Source organism: Chionomys nivalis, chromosome 16 (assembly GCF_950005125.1).
Source record: "Chionomys nivalis chromosome 16, mChiNiv1.1, whole genome shotgun sequence".
Taxonomy (NCBI): Eukaryota; Metazoa; Chordata; class Mammalia; order Rodentia; family Cricetidae; genus Chionomys; species Chionomys nivalis.
In genome coordinates, this window is record NC_080101.1 from 8,987,186 (window position 1) to 9,000,325 (window position 13,140).

The 13,140-nt window shown below is 43.8% G+C and overlaps 1 protein-coding gene across 1 annotated transcript in view; it reads left to right on the plus strand.

Moving 5' to 3' along the window:
• Positions 1-2,663: 2,663 nt before the first annotated feature.
• Tox (thymocyte selection associated high mobility group box) overlaps positions 2,664-13,140 on the plus strand; it is a 283,895-nt gene continuing 273,418 nt past the window's right edge. Inside the window, exon 1 of the mRNA XM_057790571.1 lies at positions 2,664-3,039. Within this exon, the coding sequence (XP_057646554.1) occupies positions 2,938-3,039 (102 nt within the window). The 5' untranslated portion in view covers positions 2,664-2,937. The remainder of the gene's footprint in view (positions 3,040-13,140) is intronic.

Here is a 13,140-nt window from a genome sequence, read left to right on the forward strand (position 1 = left end):
ATATATGTGTATAATGTATGTGTGTATAATATATGTGTATAACGCATGTGTGTATGATATATGATTATAATGTATGTGTGTATAATATATGTGTATAATGTATGTGTGTATAATATTTGTGTATATCACGTTTTCATTATCCAGTCATCAGCTGACGGATGTCAAAGCAAGTCTCCAGTTTTAAATACTGTTTTGTTTTAGCTGTTTTTTTTCCCAAAGTCATATACAGCTTTGTATGTCTCTCTGTCTTTGCTTAGTACTATACAAATAAATGACTGGAGAAATAAGTGAGAAACTTAACATGCTAGGAAGAGAACTCGTTTGCTTTTAAAGTAATATATACTTCAAGGTGTAGCTATTCAAATTTCCGTCTAGTGGTGCAGACTATCATCATTCGGTCCATTGTAGACCTTATGTAGGATGCTCTAAAGCTGTGGGTGTTTTTAATTATTATATCAACATGACTATGCTCTGATATTCAAATCTCTAATGATGAAAGTGCTTTCTTCCCAATAGCTCAAATTCCTTACTTTGCAAAGTTCAAGCAACCCACTGTGACTCCATCCACTTCTTGCTGATTGTTTGCAATTCCTTAGCATTGGAATTTTCTATAATGGCCATGGAAGGAAGTGGGTAGGACACACCCAATAGGTCCAAGGTATCAGGACCCCCACGTAATGCCACTCCAGCAGTAAACCTGTTTCTCTGGTGCTCACAGGGCCAAGCAGAAGCTGATTATGAACCCTAAGAAAGTTCGTAAAGCTCCAACTTTATATGATGTCATTTGGTGTTAATAAATATCTGTTGGTGGCAGAAAGTTAAACTGAGATACCTTTCATTTAAACCTAAAAACTTTTATTATCCTGGGAGGACACACACACATTTTAACATCTACAAATGAATTATAAAGTCAGTGTTATGAACCACAAAACATGGCTGTAAATTTCATTATAAAGATCTTTATTACAGAAAAGATCACACTTTCTGCCTGTAGTTTGGGACTCAAAGGGTTTAAATGCAGAGTGAAATCCTTTCTGTCTCCTCTTTCTTATCTCAAGTCCCTTGCATTATTCTGGAGATAAGAAGCTATGTTCTTGTTTGTTGTTAAAGGAAAACAAAGACTCACCAGAAAGAGGACGCATTGGGGTGGGAGCAATGTCTGAGGAGAGGTTCCCAAAGGTCTTTGCCTAGGGGAGAGGCCCTAGGATGCTAAATTATCACCCCCAGATCTTCGTATTTGACTGGTGCTTGTAACTATAGGGGGGTGAGAAACCTTGAGAAAGCAGTAGAGAGCTACAGACTGCCCCATGTTCTAAACGGGTATGGGGGCCGCAAGACAGTTTCCATATATTCTTTAGCTCCAGAAACTCAGAAACGAGCTTTTGGCTTCTTCGCAGGATCTTAGGCACCTAAGGTGTGTGGCAGTGAAGAACTTACTCTTGAAAGGTAAACACTGCCCATTGCCCATTCCCACTTTAACTTCCTTCTGGGGACTTCCCCGGAAGGGACAGGGGTCCGCTGGACAGTGACTAAGGGTTGTCACAACTCTCTCAGATGCCAGTGGACACGATATTAAAAGTTTTGGGATTGAGGAACTTAAGTCAAATCTTGATAATATGTTTGTCCCACTGACCAAGAGAGAAATGGGAAGAGGACTGCGGGTCCTGGAGGGTGGGATCGGATGGGGGCTCTAAGAATGATATTGGGAGCCCAGCCATGAAAGAACTCCCAGAGGCAGCTAACAAACCCAGGCGTGTTCCCTGTAGCTCCTGGCATGCTGATAACTGTTTCCTTATTTACCCTTCCAAGCACCCCTGGGGTCTTTTTGTGAGTACTCGAGTCAGGCTCAGCTTCTGTAAATCCTCCTGCAGAGTACCTAAGCAGGACGCGCAGCCCTCAGAGCACCAACCCCGGGAGCCCTGCTCCTTGCCCTGAGATCAACTAGGGTCGCTTGGCCAGTTGCCCACTCACATCAGGCAGAGGTCGCGCTCCCTGCAGAACCCGGAGCAGCACCACGCTGCACACACCCCTCCACCTCCCGCTGGGAGCAGAGGGTGGCAGTGTAGCTACTCCCGCCGGGAGTTAATGGTAGGGGGGCTCCGAGAAAGGGGTGGGGCGGGGGGCGGGGCTGAGGGGTGCTGGGCGGGGTGCGCCACAGCGCCCCCTCGCTGCGCGCTCCCTGCGGTGCCCCAGGCAGCCGGTGCTCCGACTCTCCAGCCCCTTTGTGTGATTTTTATCCATCTCCACAGCACCCACCGCGGACGCTGCCCGGGGTCCCGCCACTACTGCTCGGGCAGCGCTCCCCTCCTCCGCACCCTGCGCTCCTCTCTCGCCCGGTCCCCGGTCCCCCAGCAGCCGCCTTAGGGCCGCGTCCCGCCGCCTGTCGGCACCCCGCCCGCCCCGGGGCGCTAGTCTCCTTAGGCCCCGATCTTCTCCTGGGTCCCCCCCGACCCCCCATCCCAGGCCTCTAACGTGGAGAAAAAACTAAAAGCAGAGCAAGGCAGAGTCTCCAATAAAACGCCCAGTACCTCGAGCCCGAGCGCGAGTGCCGGGCGGCGAGGGGCGCGGGAGGCGGGGATGGGGCGGCGGGCGGGGGGGACAATGAGCGCGTGAAGTTACCTGCCCGGCAGCGGCGGGGCCGAGAGCGCCGGGGCCCCGCGGACCAGGCAGGCTGCGCGCTCGGCGTGGACGGGTGCGCGCCGCGGCTTCGGGGGGAGAGTTGAGCGCTTTTCCACCCTCTATTTTTTTTCCTCTTTTTTCTTTTTTTTTTTCTCCTCTTCTTAAACAAACCACAAACGGATGTGAGGGAAGGAAGGTGTTTCTTTTACTCCTGAGCCCAGACGCCTCTCTCTGTTCCGTCTAAGCTTGTTTTTTGCTGAGCACTTTTTTTTTTTTTCAAAAAGGAAAAGAAAAGGAGTTGCTTGATGTGAGAGTGAAATGGACGTAAGATTTTATCCACCTCCAGCCCAGCCCGCTGCTGCTCCCGCCGCTCCCTGTCTGGGACCTTCTCCCTGCCTGGACCCCTACTATTGCAACAAGGTGAACGCTCTGCTTTTGTCTGCACCGATTCTGGCGGCTCAATCCCGGGAGGGGGGCGGCGGTGGCCGGGCGGCGCTGGGGCCGGCCGGGCGGACTGGGCCGGCTCGCGGAGGCCCGTCCCGGGTGCGTTCGGTCGCAGCCCGCGGCGGGCGGCGCTGCGTGCGCTCGGGTAGTAAATATTGTGGAGCAGCTCAGGGGGTTTAAACAACGCGGTTGTGCGGAAAGTGACACGATTTGCTCGGATTCTTTCCTTCCTGCTGTTCGCCACTAAGGATCCCTGCTTAGGTTTTCCGGGAGACATTAAAAAAGAGCGAGCAATTGAGAGAGAAAACACACGGAATACTTTGGGGGTGTGTCCGGGGTCCGGGAACTGAGGCAGAGTAGGAGAATTCATTTTATTTTCTAGTTCCTTCTTCTCTCTCCCTTTCTTGGACATCCCGGGCTCCGTGGCATTGCTTCCTTGCTCCGGATCACTTGCAAGAGGAGCAGCCAGGAGTCGGGGTACCGGGACCCCTGAGGCTCTGGCGTTCCTGAAAATTATTCTATAACTCTTTTGTTTTCTTTTCTGGCAACAGAGCCGGGGTTCCGACGCTGGCCCTTGTGGCCCAGGGCTCAGTGGGCTAGTCGAATTATGCTTTGGGGAAACAGCTCCCGTTTGGGGTGCGTGGAAATATCAAGTTCACTGGAAGCTAAGGTAGCGCATCGCGTTCAAGTGTAAAGCTCCTACACTGGTCCCCAGGCTGTAGTTGGGCTACACCATAGTTGGCTGACCACCCAGTGAAAGGGCCACCCGGGACAGGAGAAAGGCATTTCATGCTGGTAACCCAGAATGAGGACACTGGCAGAAGCTGGTCCGGAGCTCGGCTTGGCCCAAGGATAGGACAGTCAGAGGTTTCTAGGGAAGTCTTTACTCTCCTGGCTTCAAGCAAGCAAAACCCTAGAGGAACACCAAGGGCTCGCTCCCAGGAGCAGCCATAGACCACAGCTGTCCTTGCCTGGGTCTTGTTGGAGGCATCTAAGTAGTCCTGGCCTACCGAGGTTGGTGGGGAGAGTTCTCTGAAAAACGTGGCGGGCCTTTGGGGCTTCCAGTTCTGGCTTGATGATAAATCCCCAGATTCTCCCAGTCCCTTCAGGCACTACTCATCGACCTGAAGGTGAATTCCATCCGAAAAGTCTTTTGGACTCCCAACATTTGTTTCCTGGGGAGCCATCACTTTTACATGTGATATAGAGGTGTTTAGTGGGCTACACCCCCCAGCCCCTGGGCTCCCTAACATGAGACAGGCTAGTAGTTCTCAGCCTTCAGATTTGGTCATTACACACACACACACACACACCTGCGCAGACACACACAACACACACACACAGACGGAGGGAGGGGGGAAGAAGGGAGGGAAGGAGGGGGAGAGAAGGAGGGAGAACCCTGAGAGTTATGAGTTATGCAGGCATTACCCCGTGGAGAAACAACTGGATGCCTTGTCCACTTTAATACTCAGGAAAAGAGGTGTGTGCAAGAGGATTAGGAGTTAGGGAAGCAGGTAAAATAGAAAGACTCACACACAGGGAGCTCTTGAGCTAGAGACAAGTTGAAAGGTACCTGGAACTTCAATAAGCAGAGGCGTTTGTGCCAAGGAGTTTCACTATTTGCTGGTAACACCATTCTTGCAGCCTATAATCTATTCTGATTTTAAAACCCAGGGTTTTGTGCTTGTTGCCTTTTATTTTGCTTTATAACAAGAGTATGATTACTTTTTTCTTTAAAGTAGCAGGTCTATCTTGGAGATTAAAAGACCTGTTGTGTTGTTGCGACCAGAATCAAAAAAATCAGCCCCGTTTTTGGCAGTAAAGCTACACAAGTCTGATTGCATTTATCAGTGAGTTCAGGCTTCCCAAAAAGAAGGTAATGACTTGAATACACATTTCACTCGTCATTCTTGTGAAAGTAGGGTCACATTTAATTTAAAAGTTAAATGCTTTGGAAAATCAGGAATTACTTCAATATATTAAATCATTTTCCAATTAAGTGCCTTAAATAATTTTAGAGGGTTGCGCTGTGAATTGAATAAATTAATTTTGAAAGTCTTCACCAGTTCTTTGCTCGCTCATTGAAGTTCCTTTTAAGTTACCCTGTGTGGAAGAAGCAAACTGTTCTTTTTAAATGCAAATTAACCATCCTTTCTATAGACTAGTTGCAAGTCTTCTATTTAACTTACCCAGGGAAGAATGGATTTTTTAAAATGCAGAGTCATAAGACTTGTTTCTTCTAGTAGAGAAAGACCTCCTGGATATGTTTCTCCAGGGACTCTCCTGCTCATCCCCGTGTCACAGTCTATCAAATATGTTTGTCACTGATCCTTGGTTGTATAAAATGTACTGAGAAGGTTTCCAGATCCCACAGAAGCCGGGGCAGGCACTTGGTTCCTACTCCATCACGATTGGCACTGGTATAAGATTCCTGCCTAGATCCGCTGTTTGAATTGCTTGGGACTGAGTCAATTAGTGCTCCTTTTGCAGCGATGTGTGGAGATGTGGAAGAAGAGGGGAGAAGTTGGAAAGGTGGAAAAAAGAAATCCGTGTCTGAGTTCAGTAAAACCTAAGTTGGGTCAGAGAGACAAGATTATGAAGTCAATCTGTTCTCCTTCTGAGATGTAATGAAATACAGTTTATTAGAAATAACAGTCACTTTGCTGGGCTATTTGTTTTTAACAGGTTGATAAGATCATAAATTGCTAATTACCTTTATTTTAAACCTGTCAGCACTGTACTGTTTAAAGTTGGTGTGCTAAGTCCCGGTGGAACCATAACTTTCTGTGCCCTCGTGTCTTACAACTGTAAATATAGTTTTCCGGTGGCATTTTTTTTCAACGTCAGAAGAGACCCTAATTGAGAAAATGAATATCCTCTTTCTGAGCTTTTCTGAATTGAAATGTGGTTGTTTTACTTCACTGACACTTCCCAGCCCCACGGCTCTGTGCATTGCCAAAACACTATTTAGATTTTTCAGTTAATAAACTCTGTAGGAGGCACATTAGGAAGCAGTTTAACCCGGTGCTCTTTTGTGAGAGCCTGGCGCACGATGAACACATCACAGTGCAAACTGGCCTTCACTTCCACGTAGCCCATTGGGGGAACAAGGCAAATGGAGTCTGTTATAGCCAGCGAGCGAGGTATCCCTTCCTCTAGGCAAACTGCTACAACTAGTGGCGTGGTGCACGCGCTTTCTTCTATGTAGGTCAGCTTTTGAAAGAGCGATGGAGCCCAGAGACTGGTCAAAAGCATGTAAGCTGGAGGAAACAACCTACACTTCCTGCAACTGAAGCCTTAGTTCTATTGTAGACATTGAGAGATGAGTACCAGAGCAGAGTTTCATCTAATTAGACTATTTTAAGTAACGACGTATTCCTTAATTGAACTGAATGTTACCAAAAGAAATTAGATTAAATGAGCTCCCAATTGGAGTTCAGTAGCAAAATATAGTCCTATTTTTTTTGTTCTAGTTGAAGATGTCAAATCATCAGTTTGAACGTATACCTACAGAGGAATGACAGCTACGGTCTCTTAGTGCAGTGTCATTTCTAAAGACTGTTTTCACTGATTTCATGCTAAAATGGGACAAAGACATGGCACTTGTTTCATTTTTGCAATGATGTGGTGTGTTCTGTTATTGCTCAGTATCTGCCCACACATATAAGGAGCAGTAATACAATTATGTTATGGCTTGGCTAATGCTAGGGATACTGACCTCGGCCAGCAGTCGGGGGCCGGGGGAGAATCGTAGGGTTTACAGTCCACAGAAGCTGCTTTTATGGGCTCATTCCTGAGTCTTCCATTGGTGGATTTAAAAACCGGGAGGCCTACACGTAAACTCAGGCTTAATACTAATTACTTACAAAGTCAAGAGTGGTCGATATTTGGAATTCCGTGCTTTTGATTGCAATGAAAATGGAACGTGAATACTCTTTCCATGTTAATTCAAGAGGAAAGATCGTTTGTGGGCAGATATTACAGCTGTGATAACTTTTGAGTAAAGCAATATTAATCATAGTCTCTATGGGATATTCTTTGAATTTATTTCCCTTATTATATTTTAGTATGCATTGTTCTTTAATGTGGTAGACTGCGTCATGCCTAAAACACAGGACTTGCAAGCACACTGAGATGGAGACATTATTTCTGTTTTGATGAAAAATTTTAAGAAGAAGAGGAAGCTGGAAGGAGGGGAAACAGGAGGGAGGAAGATGAAAGGGGAAGACGGGGACTGTTAGGCAAGTTAGAGTGTCATAATTCATTAATTTTGTCTAACCTGCTAGAACTTCTATTGATTATCTATCTATCTTGATACTCTGTACATCATTTGTATAATCAAAGCTTCCTTGGGAGTTGTATGGACTGGAACCTTATATAAGATGGATGATGAATTTATTTATTTAGATAATAAAGCATAAAGCAAGAAATCATATAATTTGGGACACTAAATCTGAAAGCATAAAAAACCTTTAATTGTAGTTATCTTGACTTTGTGAGATGTTCTAACGTCACCAATCCGAGTTTTTAAGTGTGCCAAAAATTACACTTATGAGGTCTGCAGAGATGGTATTTTTAACACAGCATATGTGGCCTAGTATTCTGAAATTTTAGTGTACATTTTGACAATTACTGGATGATAATACTAAGGAGATTTGATAGTTTGCTTAGGTATAAAATCTAGAGTAATATTTAATATCTACTTGAATATATAGTATAGGGCTGAAATTATCTTTGTGATGTGCTTGCAAAGAGGTTAAGAACAAGATAGCAGTAAAAATAAAATTGAAACAAGAGGAAGTAAGGAAGTTGATGCTGCTTTGGTGTATGGGCTGTTTGTGGTCTTTTCACAGTATTTTGTACATGTGATGGGTTCGGTCCAGGAGGGATAGCCTAGAAGGCTGGAGGAGAGAGATGTGTTTGGGTGCCTAGGCTTTTCATAGCCTGCTCCATAGTCACTCTCCATTGCCTTGATCAACCCTGGCCTGGATACTGTCCTGCTCATTCTCATTCTTCATCTTAGCATGTGATGGCTGTGTTCCCTGCTCTCAGCCCTCCTCCTTTGCAGGCCTTTGACTCAATGGTTATGGCTGCCTTGTTCCCCTTCCTGTTAACGTCATCACATAATCCTACTAACCTATCCATTCTTCCTGAAGGACCCTGGTTGTATTTTATGGCTAATTAGAACTGAGGTACTTGCTTACTTTTTCCCAACACCACCCCCAGTCTTTATCCACCCCAAAACCACAGTCATAATTTAATGGGCAGAGGAACCCAGCTGGGGTGCCGTAGAGGAAACGTGACTGTGACTATTTTTTCTAGGCCATTGTCTTCTTCCTACTACCCAATAAGCTTAGAGTTTAGAGACGTACTCCATGGAGCTCATCCCCCAGCAAGAAAGCTTCTGTTGCACTTCAGAGCAGTATAAAAATGAGACTGTGGTCAGGCAGTGGTGGCACACACCTTTAATTCCTGCACTTGGACAGCAGAGGCAGGTGATTTCTGAGTTCAAGGCCACCCTGGTCTACAGAGCCAGTTCTAGGACAGCCAGGGGTATACAGAGAAGCCCTGCCTCAGAAAAATAAAATAAAACCTGAGACTGTGGCCCCCAGTTGGCACATATAGTAAGTTAAGCATGTTACTCTTCCAGAGACAACATGCTTACCATTTGCATATATTTCTATAAGAGCACCCACAAAAAACTAAAATGGGAAGAGTGAGCCGTTCAGCGTTTATGAATTAATCACATCACATTTAAGTGTTTCCAAGAAGTTCTATGTAGGAGTTTGTTTCATGTCTCAATAAATATGATCTATTGATCATCATAAGTTGATTAAACACTTTTGCTTAGACCAAAACTCATGCAACCCAATCCTAGAGTCTATACTTGTAAGGAAAGGAAGACTGACTGCCATGCATCATCGCCATAGATACTGGAACCTCAACCACCCCAACCACAGTTGTTACCTGCAAGAAGCCTCCATTTGAAGTGTCTAGACACAATGCTTGTTTATGTTGTTTATTTCAACTGATTTTTTTTTTCCTTACAGTTGTAAGGATGCCATGCTTTTTGTTGTATTTGCCTTCACCTTGAGTTGTTGACATCTTTTCAGTTCTCCGGATGTGTGCTTTTCTGACTCAGCGGTCCCTGGTCTGCTCTGGTCCGTAGTGATTTGCTTTAGGGGAACCTGGCATGCCAAAATGATGCAGCTCACATCTGCTCTAATGAACTTGAACAGTTTGGTTCTAATCCTTCTATGTCAAGTTTTGTTCTGAAGAGCGATTTCTCTTTAAAAGCAGTTGAATTATAGACTGCTTAGAAATGTGTTTTGTAATGGAAGTGCCAACAGCCTGTTAATTATAGCAGCACTTCCATCATGCTTGGCCATGTGCAGTCCGCATTGACCTGCATGAACTTCACCTGGTTCTAGCATGTGTTTCCCTAGCGCCTTGCTGTTGGGAACAGGGGCATCATAACACTGTTTGCTTGGACACTCAAGTTAGCAGGATAGGGAGGGGCAAGGTCCTCCCTTCTCTTCTTTCATGATGGAGGGAACAGAATTTCCCCCACTGTGCCTCAGTTTGATCTCTTAAGAGTTTGCCTGACTTGATGAAAAAGTTCTAAGACAATTTTTGAAATCAGTCTTTAGTTTCCATTTCACTCAGGAAAAATCATCTCTGCTGCGTATTTACAATGCCAGACGTCACGGCGCCCATGGCACTATGTCTCTTATCCATTTTTTTTTTTTTTTACTGAAAAGTTTTAAGTGGGTCTTCTTTAGCCAAGTGTCTGTTGTTTCTTCTCACCCTCAAGTTGTGACCTTTTATAAAATCTGTATTTAACGGATTCCTAATAAAACAAAGGCATGCTTAACTGTTGAGAACCTTTGCCAGTGGCCGGGAAAAAATGTGAAATGTTTGGAGAAACCAAGTATATTCACAAGCTACATGTGTCTGCCCATGATAGTAATGAAATAAACTTCTGTATCAAATGTCCTTCGAATGAGGTCATGAATGCCACCGTCAGCATTGTCTTCTCCAGAGAAATTGTGAGTGCACAGTATTTGTGTAATGTATGTATTTGAGTTTGTGAGTGTGTTTCTGATTGTGAGTGTGTTTCTCTCATGGTCCTCAATCTATTTCTGACCATAAATGTATGGGAGACTTTATCCTCACTGACAGACTCCATCAATCAATGTGTACAAGAACAGCAATTAAGGAAATCATCACAGCTACTAGGAATCCCCAGTGATTACTCCCTTTTAAGAAACTTAGCCATATTTCAGAAGGGAAGGTGCTTTGGGGCTTTAATTGGACATGTGCTATAATCTAGTAGTATAGAGAATTAGTTCTTTCTGAGGAAAACTCCAGGTCTTTTTCAAGAAAAGACTTTTTCTTTTCTTTCTTTCTTTCTTTTTTTTTTTTTTTTTTTTTTTTTTATAGTTTGGGATGAGACCTCATAATAAGCCTTATTCATTTGCCTCTAAGTAAAATAAACCCAACCCTGAGAGGTTGTGACTCCCTTCAGCTCTGTTTGTCCTTGTCCAGAGGAACCTAACTTTGTTCTGAAACTGGCTCAAAGTTCTGATACTAACACCTCGTGCCTTGTTCTCACATGTGTCCAGGATCTCCTGAGCCTCGTGTTAATTAGAAGCCAGTAGGAATGGGTTCTTTGTGACCCTTTGGTAAAGAGATTGAGTGGTTTGAAGAATGGTACGCTTAACAAACACTGTGCTGGGCTCCTTTCTGATTTTCCTACCCTGATAGGGCTGTTCTAAAAACTTTCACACTGGTGAATCTTTTGGATGTTAGTGAAAGAGACAAAATCTTGGAAGGGCAAAAGAGAAAAGGGGAAAGGTGGGATTTGCCTAGGTGTGGTTTGTGATCCCTTTTCTGAAACATTGGTAAGCCTCTCGGGGAAAGTTTTCTTTTTTCTTCTCCACAGCCAGAAGCCTTGTACCTAACGAGAAAGATGCTATATATGGGGCCAGGTGCCTGATCTGCAATGTTAGAAGATAGGACAAGTGTTTAGAACAACCCACGAGGAGAGCCCCTGACTTCAGGGAATCAAGGCCACCTCTCTGCCCTTTCCTTTGATACATAGGTCAGATATTTGCAATATTATATGAATAATGAATTAGTGAATGGCTCAGCTGGGTTGACAGAAACTGCAGTCAACATTAGAAGACTGTGCCGCCCGATCTCCTGAAGTCTTTAACTCAACGAAATGGTTGACATAGAGAGAATTGGGCAAGTTTTGCAGGCATCGGTATCTTGTCAGCATGGTAAATACCAGTTCTTTTTGAAGTCAGTACTCCATAGCCTAAAATGCCAGTAGCAATTGTATAAAGAAAAATGTTAATAATAAAGAGGCAAGATAACCTTTCAACAAAAGTATATTTTATCATTTGGCAGATGCAGTCATGAACATTAATCATGGAAACCTGCAGATAGTAAAAGCTTAATATCAAAGCTAATGATTTATTTTATGTTAATGACTTTCTGCTCAGGCATAAAAGACTGCTCGTAATGGACTCTCAGAGCTGTGCTCGGTTACTAAGGCTAATGGCATAATCTTTCCTCTCCCAAAATTAAGCTTTTGAAATAAATTATGCTGTTATTTTTCAAGGTAACTCTAAAAAATTTACTGCAAAACCAATCTTTTAAGAACTGCTTAAAGTAATCAAAGGAAGGCAGGGGGAAATCCCAGTGTAGCCTTTCCAGCTTGTGAAGAGTCTTCCTTAATTGTAATACTAGAGAATTTTAGAGTCAGGCTTGTGCAGCACACCCTGCCTTTTGGGGAGTGCATCTCGTACCACAACGGAACGTGCTTTTCTCATCCATTACCAAGCCATAATGAGCCAAGTGGAGCTAAGACACTGGGATATTTCACTGAGACATTTTGAAAATCATGTTTACAATTAGTTATAACCAACATTATATTTCAATAAGAGATAATTTGCCTGTTAAAGTTCACATAATGTGCTAATCATGTCTGGTGGTTAATAAAGGCCTCCTACTCACTCCCCTGGTGGCTATAAAAGGCTATTATATTCGTGGTAGCAGTTCAGGTACAGCTGCTGCGTGTTAATAATGCATCATTGTCCCGCTAATCAACACAGCAAAGGTCAGCACCCCTAAGCACCTAAACCACCTAGGCTCTTTCCAAAATATTTATTAAGACCTTCACAGTGCATCTGTTCATTTTCCATAGCCTCTAGTCAGTTAATTCCACTCCAAGCTACTTGTGTGATAAAGGTTTTGTACCCTAAGCTGGGTCGGAGAAGAGATTAATATATATTCATACTAATCTCCCACAAAATATTTCCATTTCCGCATTCATTTACTGAACTAGTGTCCAATGGTAACAGCTCTGAGCCCCTTTGTAATTAAGAATTACAATGCAGGAAGAGTGAAACCTTACATGTTATTTAAGGAGACATTTAAGAGTAAAACAGCTTTTATGTAACCAGAATTATTTTAAGTACTCGGAGTAAATCAGGCAAGGGGAGGAGATATTAATAATATAAAGAGAAATTAATTAATGTTGGTCTGTAGACCTGAGGCAGTAGTGAAATATTGTTTTCTTAATTGCTCTTCTGGCACAGGGAAACAACAGTAGGAAAAACTTCCTAAGCCATCTTTTCTGCATACAAAGATTATATTCATAGGGGATTTTCATTTTGCTGGGAAACTTTGCAAATCAGTAAGCCAGCATTTATCTGCATTGAAATTAGGCAGACAACAACAATTCATAGGCACAGGGATAGTCTAATTGTCTCCCTGGCCCCTGTCCATGGAAGGTAACTCTTATTTTCGTGTCCTTTGAGAGAACACAAAGTGTTAAGTGAAAAAGACCTTGTTTGCTCCTATTGCGTTTGTATTTTCTGGCTTTTGTTATTCATTTTGATAACTTTGAGTGTGAGTGAATATCTGTATGAAAGAGAGAGAGAGAGAGGGAGAGAGAGAGAGAGAGCCTTGAACATTTTTCAGAGGAGAAAAAGAAAACAAAACTTTTCCCATCATCAAGACTGCGAGTGGGAGGAGCTTCCATGGGGGAAACCTAGTGTACAATGG